Source organism: Aethalodelphis obliquidens, unplaced genomic scaffold, assembly GCF_003676395.1.
Source record: "Aethalodelphis obliquidens isolate GAN/ISIS:26980383/991018 unplaced genomic scaffold, ASM367639v1 scaffold43, whole genome shotgun sequence".
Lineage (NCBI taxonomy): Eukaryota > Metazoa > Chordata > Mammalia > Artiodactyla > Delphinidae > Aethalodelphis > Aethalodelphis obliquidens.
Genome location: NW_020837987.1, coordinates 10,393,061 through 10,409,285, shown reverse-complemented (window position 1 = coordinate 10,409,285; position 16,225 = coordinate 10,393,061). Strand labels below are relative to the sequence as shown.

General features: G+C 54.5%; 1 protein-coding gene and 1 pseudogene across 1 annotated transcript; both read right to left on the bottom strand.

Annotated features, from left to right (window-relative positions):
• Nucleotides 1–1,398: 1,398 nt before the first annotated feature.
• On the bottom strand, nt 1,399–3,945 carry LOC113606245 (interferon-inducible GTPase 5-like; annotated as a pseudogene).
• Nucleotides 3,946–7,117: 3,172 nt separating this feature from the next.
• Nucleotides 7,118–8,481, bottom strand: IRGC (immunity related GTPase cinema). Its single transcript, XM_027079749.1, is given in 5 exon segments — nt 7,118–7,396; nt 7,398–7,662; nt 7,664–8,164; nt 8,166–8,289; nt 8,292–8,481. Coding segments are annotated over 5 exon segments (1,359 nt in total).
• Between the last annotated feature and the right edge of the window lie 7,744 nt (nt 8,482–16,225).

The window sequence follows — 16,225 nt, the reverse complement described above, 5'->3', positions numbered from 1 at the left end:
ATGCGATGCCTAACTCAATTCGTTAAAAAATAGAACACGTCCTTAGTTAAATACAATTAGTCAATATAGTATACTGTCACTCGGTATCCACAAGGGATTGGTTCCAGGACCCCCCGTAGATACCAAAATCCTTAGATGCTCAAGTCCCGTATATTAAACAGCACAGTATTTGCATGTAACCTACGCACATCCTTCCATCTACTGTAAGTCATCTTCTAGACTGGTTAAAAAACCTAATCCATGGGCTTCCCTGGTGGCGCAGTGGTTAAGAATCCACCTGCTGGGCTTCCCTGGTGGCGCAGTGGTTGAGAGTCCGCCTGCCGATGCAGGGGACGCGGGTTCGTGCCCCAGTCTGGGAAGATCCCACATGCCGCGGAGCGGCTGGGCCCGTGAGCCATGGCCGCTGAGCCTGCGCGTCTGGAGCCTGTGCTCCACAACGGGAGAGGCCGAGTCCCGCGTACCGCAAAAACAAACAAACAAACAAAAAAGCCTGATCCACCAGTCAGTGCTGTGTAAATAGTTGTAAATACAACGTAAATGGTATGTAGATAGTTGCCAGCACTTGGAAAAGTCAAGTTTTACTTTTTGGAACTTTGTGGAATTTTTTTTTCAAATATTTTCAATCCAAGGTTGGTTGAATCCACAGATGTGGAACCCTCGGATACAGAGGGCCAACTGTACTTCCCCTTAGTCAAAACAGGTTCTACCCTTGTTCAAATACTCATATGTTATCCTTACACATGATGTTACCCTTACACATGGTGGCTTCCTTCCTCTCTAAACCTCAACTGCTCTTGCTGAGAAATGGTCCCTCCCTTTAATCCAGAACCTACCCTCAATTAAGTACACCATACAGTTCGATGTAGTACCTATCCTCACCTGCTCAGTTAAATATGGTACATCATCCTAGTTTAGTGTTTCCCAAAGTATGTCTCCAGATTGGTCTGTTCACCACACCCTAATCCCAAACTAGTCCTGGCCCTCAAATCATACCACTCCACCCTTCGGTAAAGCAGTTGGTTCCAGTCCAACCAGCTGATCTGGTCAGTCCACCACCCCCCATGCCACTTTGGTCTCCCTGGCTTCCCCCTGCCCTCTTGACATACCCTGTATACAGTCCTGGTGTCCAGGTCATGGGAATCCCGGGGTCTTTTGAGAATAAAAGCACAGCTGAAGAGGGTAGAGTAGGGGTCAGTAAAGAAAGCAGTCAGGCCAGAGAAGGTCTGGCCAGAAGTGGGGAGTCTGCAGACCCCAGGTCTGGGAGGTACGAGGCCCAGGGCAGGCTCTGGCCCTGCCACCACTGGCTGAGACCTTAGGCGGGAACCTCCCTTCATGACCCCGCAGGCCCTTGAGAGCTGTTCACTGCCCTCTTATGGAAATGCTTCTGCATCCTTGCCGCCGTGCCGATCTGCGGGGACACCTTTCTGGCCACTCTCTCCAGCCTGACAGCTGGCTCTTCTCTGCCTTATCAGAACTTAGCACTCCCGTGTGCTGTTCCCTCCCCTTGCTTCCCAGGGCAGTGCTGGTTGGTGTGTGGGTTCACCAGAGTAGGGAAGGTGGGGGCAATGCCAGCGAGAGTGTGAGACCCAGAGCACAGAAGCACGAGAGCACACAGGCGCAGCCAGGAGAGCTGCTGCTGAGTTCCTTCCCGTCCCCCAGTGCCACCCAGCCTGGGCACAGATGGAGCCTGCGTGCTCCCAGCCCCTCACTGCCACCTCCAGCTGGCCCAGGCTCAGGGCTGGGATCCTTGACTGGATTTATCTGGAAGCTTGTGTTCGGGGTTGTCGAGGGAGGCCTCAACCAGCACGCTCTAGGTGTCCACATCCAGGGAGGTGCGGAGCATCGGTAAACAGTGGCGAAGGAGAGTCCGCAGGCGGCCAGGGAGCCCAGGATGGGCACGTTGAGGGGCTCCTGGCTGAACGCCGAGGCATCCCCGGAGGCCTGGCCCAGCAGTTCCGCCACCAGCGCCTCGGTGGTCTTGGTCTTCGGGCCCTGTAGCGCCTCCAGGATCTTGTGCACGGGCCGGCCCATCTGCTCCGCCAGCCTGACGAGGGAGTCCTCGTCCAAGCTGAAGCTGCGGCGGTAGCCCTCCAGGGAGTGGGTGAGCGTGTGTGTACCGGTCACAGGCCACTGCCGGCACGCCCGGCACGGGACTCGGGTTGGCCCCGCAGGCCACCATGGCCACCAGCCAGATGTGCTGCCGTAGCGAGGCCGCCTTCCGCTCCAGCATGGGCTTGGAGGCGTTCGTTGGGCAGGGCCACCAAGAACGTGTGTCGCTTGTGGCTCTCCAGGCCCCTCACCATCGACTCCTCCAGCAGGCGGAAGGCATACTCGCCCAGTTCAAACATGGACAGCAGGAAGACTTTGGGGTCCTTGAGGCCCTCCGCTGCAGGAGACAAAAGCACTTTCAGTGGGTCCCCGCGCCAAGCCGACCCAGCTGTCCTGAGAGCTGCCTGGGTGCAGGCTGGGTCTACACAGCATGTGGCTTAAGACCGTCAGCCCTGGAGCTAGGCTGCCTGAGTTCAGATCCCAGCCTCGCTCCCTACGCCCTGTGTGGCATCAGGCTAGTTACCAGACCTCTCTGGGCTTTCCTGTACTTACCTGTAAAACCAAGGGGTGCTTGTAACCTACCTCCTAGGGATGGCATGGTGGTGAACTGAGCTGCTGAAGGTGGTCCGTGGCCGCTGGTGAGCCCTCAAGAAACAGCTGCCGGCCGCGACGCGTTGCCAGCATCCGCCTGGGCACGGGCGGATAGCATTTGCACTGCTCTAATTTGGCCAATACATAAGCCAGTACCTACCCTTTTTTTTCCTTAATGCAAGTGACTGGTCTCCATCACAGGTGACTGAAATGGCAGCTGTAAGCAGCATTTCACCATGGGGGCCATGTGACCCTGGGCGACCCCTCACCCCACCGTGGGCCTCGGTGGGAAGATGAAGGGGAAGGGGGAGGCAAGCCCTCAAGAATCCAGCCCCCCCCAAAATAAATAAAAATTAAAAAAATAAATAAGGAAATAGATAGGAATTTCCTGGCAGTCCTGCGGTTAGGACTCTGCTTTCACGGCCAAGGGCCCGGGTTCAATCCCTGGTTGGGGAATTAAGATCCCGCAAGACGCTCGGCCAAAAAAACCCAGAGCGAATCCAGCCCTCCAGAGCCTGCCCCTCACCCTCCAGCCTCCGCACACAGTCGTTCCGAGGCTGGAGGAGCACCCTCTCCTCCGAGAAGGAGCTGAGGCGGCGGCTGCACGAGGCGGCGACGTCCACATCCACCTTGGAGTGGATGCGGTAGAAGCACTCGCCCCGCCGCCCCGGATCTCAAGGGCCAGCTGGGCATGGTCAGCGGCGAAGCTCTCCAACGTAACGATGAGGAAGAAGTCGTACCGGCCCAGCAGCGCCCGCTGGAGGTATTTGTCAGCCCGGAAGGTGTGTGCGCCTATGCCCAGCAGGTCCCAGATGATGATGTTGGGGTACTTGGGATGCGGGTATGGTGTGGGGTCCACGGTCATTTCCACCACGCCCGTGCAGGCCGAGGTGGGGGTCCTCGCCCCCCCAGCCCCTGGATGGCGTTGACAAAGGTCGACTTGCCTGAGTCCGTTCCCCCGGTAACACCAATGTCCAGCCCGACGTTCTCCAGAGGATGAAGCGTAGATTGTAACGTGGCAGCTACTGCTGGCGGGTCCCCCGCCTCCTTCAGAGCCCTGGTGCCCTGCGAGAGCTCCAGTATCTTGGACTGGCTGAGGCATGATTGGAAGACTTTGCTTGCCATGGGCTACCTGACCCCCAGCTCTCCGTCTTCAGGACTTGATGACCTTGGACAGGACAGGTAAGGGAGTATTTTCACTCTGAGTTGCCCTCCCTTCTCTACTTCCCTCAGCTTGCCTGAAGTATTTGCGGCATTGCCAGTAATAGCACTGAGCGTGTTACAAGATGCCAGGCCCGGTGCTAAGTGTTTTATTTAAGTTCGCATTTATTCATCACCACCAGCTTCTCCTCCTGGAGTATCTCATCAAATCCTCAAAACAGCCAGAAAAGATTCCCTCCCTTCCTCTCCACATTTGGCACTGAGACGATAGATCACTTGCCCAAGGCCTCCAGCTGATTCCTGGGGATATCGGGAATGGGGCTGAAATCTTTTGGTCCTGGAATTCAAAGTCTTAAATTTGGGGGGCATTTACCATGCACCAGGCACTGGGATCAACCATAAAGGGCAGTGATTAAGAGCTGGAATCTTCGTCATTGCTGGTAATCATAGATCAGGTTTATTTGATGTTTACTCTGGGCCAGCCACTGTTCTAACCATATACATGATTTCATCAAGTGCCCATTCTACAGAGCAGAAAACTGAGGCTCAGGGAGATAAAGGTCCCTTGCTAAATGTCTTACAGCCTGCACCAGAACCAGGATATGGGCCAGCTCCCTCTGATCCTTTAGCCATACAACCTCCCCCCACAAATCTTTGCACAGCTAAGCCCTCAGTACGTGCCAAGAGTGCTGCATTTCCAGCACTAGCAAAACAGACGGGTCTAGTGCATTTGTGGAAACATTACTCATCCTCGTTGCCTGGCTCCTGAGTACATGCATGTGCTCGGCAGCCACAGGGCACACCTAGGCAAGCCCCGTCCTGCCTCTAGGCCTCCGAGGCCTCACCGGTGTGATGGACGGGGCAGCCACGTTCACATCCTGGGATTGCGTGACGGCGTCTAATCCCAACCGTGCCAGGGACTTGTGGGGTGACATGGGGCAAGCCATATCCCCTCTGGAGCCTTCATTTTCCCCTCTGTGAGGGGGGGTGGTGTCAGTTTCCTCACCTGTGGAGTGGAGAGATGACTCCTCCGAGCCCTCCCAGCTCTGCTGTTCTAGGAAGACTCGGGGTCTTACTGCTGGCGAGGTTCAGGAAGAGGCCGGCTTGGGAAGGGCTTGGAACATCGGGCTGGGCTTGATCTTTATCTGTGGGTAGCCATGGAAGGGTTCTGAGCAGGGAAGGGAGGGGTCCGAGGTGGACCTTAGAAAGAGCCCTCCTGGGAATACCCTGACGGTCCAGTGGTTAGGACTCCGCACTTTCACTGCCGAGGGCCTGGGTTCGATCCCTGGTTGGGGAACTAAGATCCTGCAAGCCATGTGGCGTGGCCAATAAATAAATAAATAATAAAAATAATTTTAAAGCAAGCCCTCCGTGGCCTTACGGTGCATGAGACTGGGGCCTGGGAGACAAGGTGAGGGGCTGGGGCAGGACCTAGGTGTGGAGGGGGAGGCCTCAGCTGGAACAAGGGCTGGGGGTTGAGATGGGAGGTGGGAAAGGGAAAGGTGGAGGCAGAAGGGACAGGACGAGGCCACTAGTTGGAAGCAGGAGAAAAAAGTCACCCAGGCTGTCTCTCTTAACCTTAGGCCCAGTGTGGTGAGAGCAGGCCTGACCTTTCCATCTCAGCCACTTGGGGTTGGTGAGTCCTGTGCTTAGGATGATGTCTGAGGGTCCACAGGTATAGGGATGTGGGCTGTTTTTGAGAATGGATTTGGAAGGGACCTTCTTTCTTGTGCATCTAAGGGAAACTACCATGGTCCCTCGCACCTCCTTTGGTGCCAAAAGGTCCACATGAACCCCAAGTAGTCCTTGCAGAGCCAATGGGAGGCCTTCTGGGAAGAGGGGAATCTTTTGCAAAGCACAGAGCTCTTCAGCAAAGAAAATTGGCACCGCCATTAACCCTCCAGGTAAAAGTGGACCCTGTTAGTCTGTTTCCCAGAGTCAGGGGTAGTTTGAGGCCCCCAGATGAGGCTAGAACCATCACCAGGTCCTGGAACACCCTCAGGGAGTATTAGTGAGGCCACCTTCACAGCACCAGAGCTGCCTTCTGAATTCCTGGAAACTTGCCCTTCTCTGCACCTAAATCCCACCTTTCCCTGACCCTCATCCAAGCCCACAGATGCTCTTGGGGCAACCCCTGTCCTGTCCAAGGCCCCCAGTCTGGTGGTCCGTTTTTAAACATGCATGACCCTTGACTCGGCATGTGAGTTTTGGCTTGAGCAGATAAGGGTGTCAGATTCCCTTCTGCATCCAGCCAAAAAGCCAAGCACAGAGCCAGAGGATGTGCCAATCAGTTGGGTTCCCAGGGTCTCCTGGGCCAGGCTAATACCGTCACTCAGTGCGTTACACACCCTCTGTCGTTCAAAGCCTCGCACAGAAATCCCAACAGGCACCCTCCCTGTCAGACCCGTGGCCTTTCAGCATCATCCCCAACATCTGCGCCCAGCCACGCAGCCACGCACACGCACACCCGGAACCCCAGTCTCAGCCAACTATTCACGATCTTAGACCACAGCATCCAAATCACAGAGACGTACCAAGATTCCTCCCAATCACAGATACACCAGCAAGCTCACCGCCACACACATCCACACGCGGACCCACTCACCATCTTTCTGAAACGAGACTCAGAAAGTCTCGTTGGCCGGTTGCGCCCCTGCCTCTTCCCTCTTTGCATGCTTACAGAATTGCCCACCTGCCCTCTCACCACCTCTGCTCTCATTCTGTTCCCCCAGGTTCCCCACGGTTCCCCGTGGCCACCTGGCCTCCCCTCTCCCTGCCACCCCCCCCCCCACCATCACTCACAGGCAGCAGGGCTGGCCCAGGATGTCCCATCTCCCCCTCCTCTGTTTAACCCAGTTGCTAGGCACCATCGTGCCGATCCCGGGCACGCGTTGGCCGCCCCTCTCCCACCAGAGCAGGCCTTTGGGACTCTGGGGTTCTCAGAAAGGGACATGAGATTGCAGGCCCCAGTGCCCACTCAGCCACCCACCCAAGGTGACAGTGGGCTCCTGTCCTGGATCCAGGCCGGGCTGTCCTGTCGCCCCCAAATCCCTCATGGTCACTTGGGGACCAGGGAGAGAGAGACTATTAAAGAGCCCTGACCCCCCGCCCCCCGTCCATACCTTGAACCTCTCCCTCCCAAGGTCAGTTCCTATCCCAGGTTCGGGACCTGGACTTGGGCCCACCTGCCACCCTCAGCCCTCCACACCCCGCCCCTCAGCAACTGCAGCTCTCATTTTCAGCCTTTTTTTGTCTGGTTGGTAGGTTTCGATAAGGCTTGGTTTGTGGGTGAGGCAGGGGGTTGGGGGCCGCACTTTCATTTGTCTTCCGACAAATCTCGCTTCTTCCAGCTGCCGAGAATGTACTTGAGGAGGAGGAGGCCGAGTTTCTGGTAGGTCGAGAGCTGGTCTGCCTCGCCGCTCCCCTCCCCGGATCCCCGCTTTTCCACGCCGTTGTCACCAGCCGCCTGCAGGCTGACCTCAGGCTGGGACCCCTCCTCCTCCAAGGCCTTGATGCGGACCTGCTGGGCATCCTCGGCCATCTCGTTGAGGCAGCCCCGGAGCATGGTGTAGACGGTGCTGAAGCTGATGCCCCCCGGCCACCAGCGTTCCGAGCAGGGGGTTGCCCTTCTCAAAGGCCCCGGCCTCCCTCATGGCACCGTCGGACGACTGGGAGTAGAGCCGCAGGACAGTCTCGGGCGAGACCTCGTTGGCCAGCGGGGAGAGGATGTCCGAGCGCAGATCGCCTGCCTGTTTGCCCACCTGCTCGGCCAGCTTGGCTAGCGAGTCGTCGTCCAGGCCGAAGCTGCGGTGGTAGCCGCGCAGCGAGCGGACGAGCAGCGCATTGTCGTAGCGGCCGCCGGCCGGGCCCGGGCAGAGCCTGGATGACGCCCAACACCAGGGCCGTCTTGAGCACCTGCTCCTGGAGCATGTCCGTCTTCTTCCGCAGGGCCTCCAGCGAGACGTCGGGCAGCGACAGCAGGCCGGCCTGGCGACGGGGCGCGGGCAGATCGTGCTCCCAGGCGGACACGAGCAGCGGGAAGTCGTGGCGCGCGGGCGAGAGGTTGGACACGAGGAAGACGCGCAGGGCGTTCACGCCGGCCCCACGCAGCCGCTCGGCGCAGTGCTCGCGGACCTCCTGCAGGGCCGCCGCCTCGCTGACGCCCGAGGGTCGCTGGGTGCGCGTGCGCACGAAGTAGAACTGTTTGCCCTGGCGCAGGATCTCGGAGGCCAGGCGGGACTCCACGGCGCCGCAGCGGCGGGGCGAGACCAGCAGGAAGAAATCATAGCGGCCGAAGTCCACCTGCTTCAGGTACTTGTCGGCCGGGCAGCCTGGAGAGCCGGCCCCCGGCAGGTCCCACAGGGTCTGGAAACTGCGGGTGCGGGTAGGGCGAGGGCTGCATTGTGGTCTCTATGACGCCAGTGAGGGCCGCGTCGGGGTCCTCGGCGCCCAGGCCACGGAGGGCATTAATGAGGGACGACTTGCCTCCCCGGACTCGCCTGTGACGCCCACCTCCAGCCGGGTGCTCTCGAAAGAGGCCAGCAACTCCCGGAGGCAGGAGGCGGCCTGAGGGATGTCGCCCGACTCGAAGGCGGTGCGCAGGGCCTCCAACTCTTCCTTGGCCATGAGGATGGTGTTCTCCTCCTCCCCGGGCACCGCTGGCAACTTCGCAGTAGCCATGGTGACCGGCGGTTCAGAGGGCGTGGGGGCTGGGGGAGAGTCTCGGACGGACGCGTGATCCTCAGCGTCTGCGGGGGAGCGGGGAGAAGGGAGCCGTTCACGCCTCCCGGGCCTTGGCGTGGGGCAGGGAGAGAGACACACCGAGGATATAAGGGGAGTCCCTCTGGAGCCCCGCCACCCTCTCCTTCTCAAAAACCCGGGGTACGTTTTGGACACGAGGTAGGGGGCTTTGGAGTTTGGTAGGCCCAGGTTCCCATCCCATCTCTGCCATTAACTTGCTGTGTGGCCTGGGGCAAAACGAGGCACCTCTCTGAGCCTGTTTGCTTCTCCGCTTAATGGGCGTAATGACTGACCTGCCTACTGAGGGGCTGAAGAGTCTTGGGGATAACCTAGGAACTCGGACCGTTTCATGGGCAGCTTGAGACCCATGCAGTCACACGGGGCTCCACGCTTAAAAGGCCCAGCTCTTTGCTTAATACTCTGATGTCACTGGTGAAAATTGTAACTCTTTGAAGCAGGGGCCCTGCATTTGCATTTTGCACTGAGCCCCGAAATTTACTTAGCCAGACCTGCAACGGAAGGGGCTTCAGCCCAGCTCCTGCCGACCAGGCAAAGAGAGCAGCTGCTCTCCTGCTGCTTCTACTGTGATCGGAAGCAGTGTGAAGTGATGGCCACGGGGACCCAGACCCTGGAGCCACACTGCCTGGGATCCAATCCGGGGCCAACCACATACTGACTGAGAGATTTGGGGCAAGTTCCTTAGCTCTGCCTCACATTCCTCATCTTACACATGAGGATCATAACGATCATAGCAGCAAACCACCTCCTAGGGCTGTTGAAAATGAAATGAGTTCGTACATATAAAGCACTTAAAACAGTGCCCGGGGAATTCCCTAGGGGTCCAGGGGTTAGGACTACGAGCGTCCACTGCAGGGGGCCAGGGTTCGATCCTTGGTCGGGGAACTGAGATTCCAAAAGCCTTGAAGTATGGCCAAAAAATAAAATAAAATAATAATAAAATAAAATAGTGCCCGACCCAGAGCAGGTGGTCTGCGTTATCTGCATCACCGTCATTGTTCTGATCATTATTAATATTCTGAGCTGTGTGACGTCCCTGCCCTCTCTGAGCCTCACCTGCAGCATCTGCACCATGGAAGATAACCTTGCCCACCTCACAGGGCTGCTGTGACCATCGTAAGCCTCATCATCTGTCTTTCTCTAGGCCATCTTTGAAGACATTCTCGGGTGCAGCCGGGCACGGGAGGTGGTGCCCCCCCACACTGGGCGTCTCATTAAACACCCAGCCCTGTTTGGCAGGCCTTGCTAGGCCAAGTCCCCTCCCACCTCGCAGAGCCCATCATGATGGTCTCTCCTGTGACCCCATCCTCCTCACCCTGGAGTTTCCCTGGCCTCCCTCTTCCCAGTCACACGCTCTTCTTGTCCATCGCCTCTAAAATACACTTCCTCATTGACTAAGACTCTTCAGAGAACCCTGGGAGAGACGCTCAGGTCAGGGACCACTGTCTCCATCAGACGGAGACGGACTGAGGCTCAGACTAGACAAGGGATGTCCCCACTCAGAGGCACAGCCGGGACTCAAACCCAGGTCGCTCTGAAGAGCTGCTCTCCCTTCAACCACACGTCTTTGCCTCCCCCTTCTCTCCTCGGCTGCCCCTGTCCCCAGCCGCACCCAGCCTCCTACAGAAGACCGTCCTTATTCCATTGTTCCCTCCAGGTCTGATCACCCAGCCCAGGTGGGGGCATTTCCCCCAGGCTATACCCAGTCCCTCCTGTGCCCTGTCCCCTTAACCCATCCCAGGGCATGGCCTGGGTAGAGGAGAGGGGGATCCTGGGACAGGTCCCAATGCAAGGGGCGGACAGGCCAGTGGCCCCTGGGGTGGGCTTAGGGTTGAGGGAGCTGGGACTGGGATTGGACAGGGCCCAGCTGGAGAGCCCTGCCCTCGGGGAACTCACCTGCCCTGCAGGCTCTCTCTCCCCTCTCACTCTCCCCGCTGCTGGGGCCTCCCCCGGCCCCCCGTTAGCACAAGGTCAGAACCCACCCATTATAATAGCAAACCGCAGCTTATTGGTCAGCCAGCCCTGATACAATAATGTGAGGGTGATGTCAGAGGACCCCCCAGCTGCTCACGGGACCGCCACTCCACCACACAAACACAGAGACCAAGAGATGAAAAAATATTCTCAGAAATTCCCAGACAGCAAAAACACAGACTAAGTTTCCTCCCCAGAATCCACAGCACGCAACCCTGGCCCGAAAGGGGAAGGAAAGACACAGACCCTCAAATACAGAGTCATTACAGAAAAGCCAAACGCAGGCAAACGTGCCGATATAACAGCCACGCAAGCAACACACATTCAGGCACACACAGACTTGCAGACCGGAAGAGACACAATTACACACGCAGACAACGTATACAGATGGCATCCCCTGAAACCCACCACATCCATTCATTCTGCTCCAGCTCCTAATCCGTGTGGCCGGCCGTGATCCGGGGCACCGGAAGTACATCAGGCTAGGCTCGGCCCTTGGAGGCTCCAGGTTGGAGGAAAGGGGGATGGCAGCAGCCCAGGGTGACTGTGGGCCAAGACAGCTGCCAGGCACCTGCACAAATGCATCTAATGCAGGCTGGCACGCTGCCAGGGGCGCTTCTCCCAGCTCCTGAGAGCACCAGCCAGAGAGAGGCTGAACCCATGCCTGTCTGCCAAGTCTCCTCTTCTCTCTTCATCCATCAAACATTCAGCACCTCTCCAGGCCTCATCCTGGGCTAGGTGCTGGGAACGCAGCCATGACCAAGACAGCCCCGGCCTCTGTCCCCACAGGACTCACAGTCCAGTGGCAGAGTCAGATCCATCCTCACACAGTGATGGCCCAGACGGGGCCAGACTGGGATGGGGGACCCCAGAGGACTGTGGGAGTACCAAGGGGCCACCTGACCCAGCTCAGGATTCAAGGAGGGCTTCCTGGAGGAACAGTCATCTGAGCTGAGATCTGAAGGATGAGAAGGAGTGAGCCAGATCGCCTGCTAGGGAGTTGCGTCCAGGCTAAGGAACCAACCTATGCAAAGACGCTAAGCTGAGAGGAAGCTCTCATTTGCCCAGTAATTCACTCAGTTATTTGGCCATTCCACAAACATTTGTTTAGACCTGACCAGTCCCTGTGCTGGTCCAGAGATGTGACTCACACTCACCCCTGCTCCTACACACCTCCCGGGCTGGTGGGTGCGCTGAGTCGCTCACACGCTAAGGCTGAGTGTTCGCTTACTGGCATTTATGATGCGCCAGGTGTGTGAAGCCTGTCAGATGGAGTAACTCACTTAACCTGGTCTAGAATTCTGTTCTCCCACCTGAAAAAGAAAGAATATATATATATGTATAACTGAGCCACTTTGCTGTACAGCAGAAATTAATGCAACATTGTAAATCAACTATACTTCAATTAAAAATATTTTAAAAAACAAACAAAAATGAACAAAAAAACCTTTACTGCTAAAACTGCTAACCATCAAAAACAACAAAAAAAGAAAAGGCAGCTCCATGATGACACCCAGGCAGGGCCAGCTACACCACAATGGCCGCCTGTCTGTAAAGCACCATTGACTGGGACTCTTCCTGATTTCAGAATTGCTAAAATGCAGGGGGGATGAAAGGGGTGCATCTGAGAGTCGATGAAGGTGTTTCCTGAGTGCTCATGCTGCGTCTGCCAGTCCGGGAACACCGCAATGACGCAGACGATATTTCCCGCAGGGAGGAAGTCTGTGCAATATACATTTACTATGGGCCAAGGCCCATTGGTCGATGTTCGGGACCCAGCAGTGGCCAAGGCAGCCCCAGCCCTGTCCCCACAGGACTCAGAGTCCCGTGGGGAACACAGACCCACCCCCTGGCCGTGACAACCCACAGCGGGTGAGGTGGGGATGGAATGGCCCACAGGGCTGCGAGAGCCAGGGGATGCTTGACCCAGCAGTGTTGAGGTGCCAGGTCAGCGAAGGGTTTTTGGAGAAAGTTACTCAGCACACGTTTTCTGAACACCTGCTGTGTGCCAGGCCCTGTGCTGGTCAAGGCTGGAGATACAGCCAGGACTAAGACGGTCCCTGGTCCTTCCTTCCTGAAGCTCCCGGTCCTCTGCCGCCTCTTCCTCCTCCCATTCCTCCTTCCCGCTTCTCATCTTCCTTTCCTCTTTGTCCTTTCTCTGCGTGTCTCTGAAAAACCCTAAAGCACCGCCTTAGAAATATCTACACATTATGACCTTCACCTTCCTGCCATTTGCCATCACCCTGGGGAAACCTGAAGCTTGTCCCCAGGGATTCATTCATTCATTCATTCATTCAAATACGTATTGGCTGCCTTCTGGATCTGGACACAGTTCTGGGCACTGACACACTGGTGAACAAGACACAGATGGCCTTTGCCCTCATGGACCTTATATTTTTGGAAAGATATAGGTGATAAACAAAAATAAGGTAGTGTCCGATAGTGATAAGAAAAAAGAACAAGATAGCAAGGGTACAGGATGGGGCGGAGGGTTGGTGGATCACCTGTAACTATGGCTGCCAACAGTTTCTCCCATCTCCTTAGACACATGCCACCCTTCCCATCAAGAGGGGGAGTCTCTGTCCTTTCCAGGATCTGAGCTGGCCTTATGACTTGCTTTGATCAACAGAATGTAGCAGAAATGACATTCTGGGATTTCTAGGCCCAGGCTTTAAGAGGGAACCTTCTGCTTTCTCCTTCTCAGAGCCCTGAGCTACCATATAGAGGTCCTGCTACCCTGCTGTAGAGACCCCATGGAGAAACAGAGACCATGTGGAGATGGGCCTGAAGCCATCCAGGATGTTCCAGCCCCAGCTGAGCTCCAGCTGAACGCACAGGAGTGACCCACAGGAGTGACCCTAGCTGATACCATGTGGAAGTAAAAGAACCATCCAACTGAGCCCAGCCAACCCTCAGACTTGTGAGAAATATTAAATCATTGTTTTACGCCACTTAATAGCCTAATGATTTGGGAAAGGGAGTGTGCTAGTTTTGATAGAGTGGTCTGGGAAGTCCCATCTAAAAAGGTAACATTCTTCTATCTTAATAAAGTAAGGAAACAAGCCTTGTGGACATTAGGAGGAAGAGCATTCCAGGCAGAGGGCATGGACGTGCAAAGGTCCTGAGGCAGAAGTGAGCCTGGTGTGTCTGGCGAGAATCATGGTGGCTGGTGTGGCTGGAGCAGAGTGACAAGGGAGGGAGTTCTAGGACATGAGGTCTGAGAGGTGGTCAGGGCCCAGGTCTCATGCTAGGCGGTGAGGATTCATATACCTTTTACCTGTGGGGGAATCCAAGGCTTTTGGGGGGATGTCACGAGGGGGCCAGAAATGAGGTGGGGGATCCTTCTGCACTCAGTGACGCAGTTTGGTCAGAACTAGTCAGGACTAGGGTCAATAAGCTGGCATTGGGTGCAAAATTTAAGGGGGTGCCAAAAAACTCAGTTATCAAGATAAATGATCTTTTTACTGCAATATTTTTTTTAATTTATTAATTTTTCATAAATTTATTTATTTATTTTTGGTTGCGTTGGGTCTTCATTGCTGTGCACAGGCTTTCTCTCATTGCAGCGAGCAGGGGCTACTCTTTGTTGCGGTGCACGGGCTTCTCATCGCGGTGGTTTCTCTTGTTGCGGAGCACGGGCTCTAGGCGCGCGGGCTTCAGTAGTTGTGGCACGTGGGCTCAGTAGTTGTGGCTTGCGAGCTCTAGAGCACAGGCTCAGTAGTTGTGGCGCACGGGCTTAGCTGCTCCGTGGCATATGGGATCTTCCCAAACCAGGGCTCGAACCCGTGTCCCCTGCATTGGCAGGCAGATTCTTAACCGTTGTGCCGCCAGGGAATCCCTCTTCACGGCTTCTTGACTCCAATTTCGAGTTAGGTTTCCTTAACACATTTTCACATTTCCTCCTTTTGATCAAGATCTTTCTCTGAAAGCACAGCTGATCAAAAGTTGGGTCATCTGTTCCTTATTAGAATAATTTTTGTCCTTTGGTACCAGGAAGGACCTTTCCTGGGTGTCATGTCCAACATCAGAGGGAAAGCGCATATCGATCAGAAACGATTTGAGGCCACATTTGAGTAACAAGGAAGATAGAAGGGGTGACTCTCAGGCATTCTCACTCTACAAGATCATACCTAAGCTTATAAGCATTAAAATTCACTGCAAAGCACTGAGCCAACATTATTCTATCTGGTGCATTGTTTCTGCAGAGGTTTGACAGGCAACAGATGTAAAGTTTTAAAATAATTATGCAAAGCGGAATTTAAAGTAGTATGACAAATCCAGTTTGTATAATCATCCTGAACCGTGAACCCAGACCTGAGAGTAGTCAACTGAACAAGTTAAAGGTTACCATGGACATTCACATGAAATTTGTTGTAACCAATGCACTTGTTCCCTGATCTTGTGTAATTGAGTTTCTACTTCTCCAGAGACATTTATCCATGTGAAAAAGGTACTTGCTATTGCACAGATGCCTCTTTCTTCAGCAGGTAGGTAACCAAGGGCTATGTGATTGTCCAAAACTATTTTAGTTAACAAGTCAAGTAATGGTTGTTGGGCTGCTGCTGCTTTGGCTGTGGAATTGGCCAGTTTTCCTAATGTTAGGGAGAGATTGCTGATCATGTGTTTATTGACGCTAAGTCCAACTCCAGGGAGAAAGGCTCTCCCTAGGGAGGCAACCCCAGAGGCATGTATGTCTCCAAGTTGTTCATGCCCGAATCTGTGGCTCAGGACTGGAAAGGTGACAGCCACGGAGGCCAGTAAAATTTTAATGGTCTCTAGACCAAACAGGGAGTTTCATTCTTGTTATTCTTTCCTTATGTCCATTTCTTTACACAGAGCCTGGACAAAAATTGACCCATGTTTGGGTTTAACAAGAGAAAGGGAAATGGACCAGGGGGGTCTCTAGAATCACGGACAGATCAGAGTTTTTGATGACAAATCCAGCGGTCCGAAAAGTTATCCCCCTTAACAATGGCCTGAGACAAATGGAGAATGGCATTATCTTTGCAGACCAATGCCAGAGTAAAGGAAAGAAAGGGAAGAAGAATGGAAGTGTTTTATATTTAACTAAAGTAAGAAGTCTTTATCCGGCATCTTGGGAGGAGGCAGTCTACCTCAATGTCAGCTATGTCTCTTCCTAGTCAAGTTGATTTGGAGGTCTCTGGCATTTGTACAGGACTGGATGCCAGGCAGAGACTTTTTCAGCTGTGAGATGTATATCCAAGTTTCAAGTCCCTGAAGTTTGGCTGCCATCCAGGTAATGAGGAAGATATGGTTAGTCTCTTCCTAGGAGACCCAAGGGCAGTCTTTGTTCTTACTGACTGAAACATTAGTGTGGAGATTCATAGCCAGATATTTGAGGATACTAGAAGAATTCAGGATGCAGTCCAGTTTACAGGTATATAACAAAATCTCAGAGACTATTAACAGGATTGAAATATAGACAGATTTCTCTCTCTGCAACTGCTGCCATTTTAATCAAAGATACACAGTAAAACTAAATTTATTTGCATTAAATTTGCCCTGATTATAAATGCAGCAAGAACAGTGATTGACCATATAATCTCTTTTTAAGACTGCTTTGTTGGAACTTTTTATAAGGAATCTCAGATTAAATGCTAAAAACCCCTCGAGTCCAGGAAGTCAAGCCAAACTTAAGGCAGTTCCTTAAAGCTGTTTGGTCATATTTGAC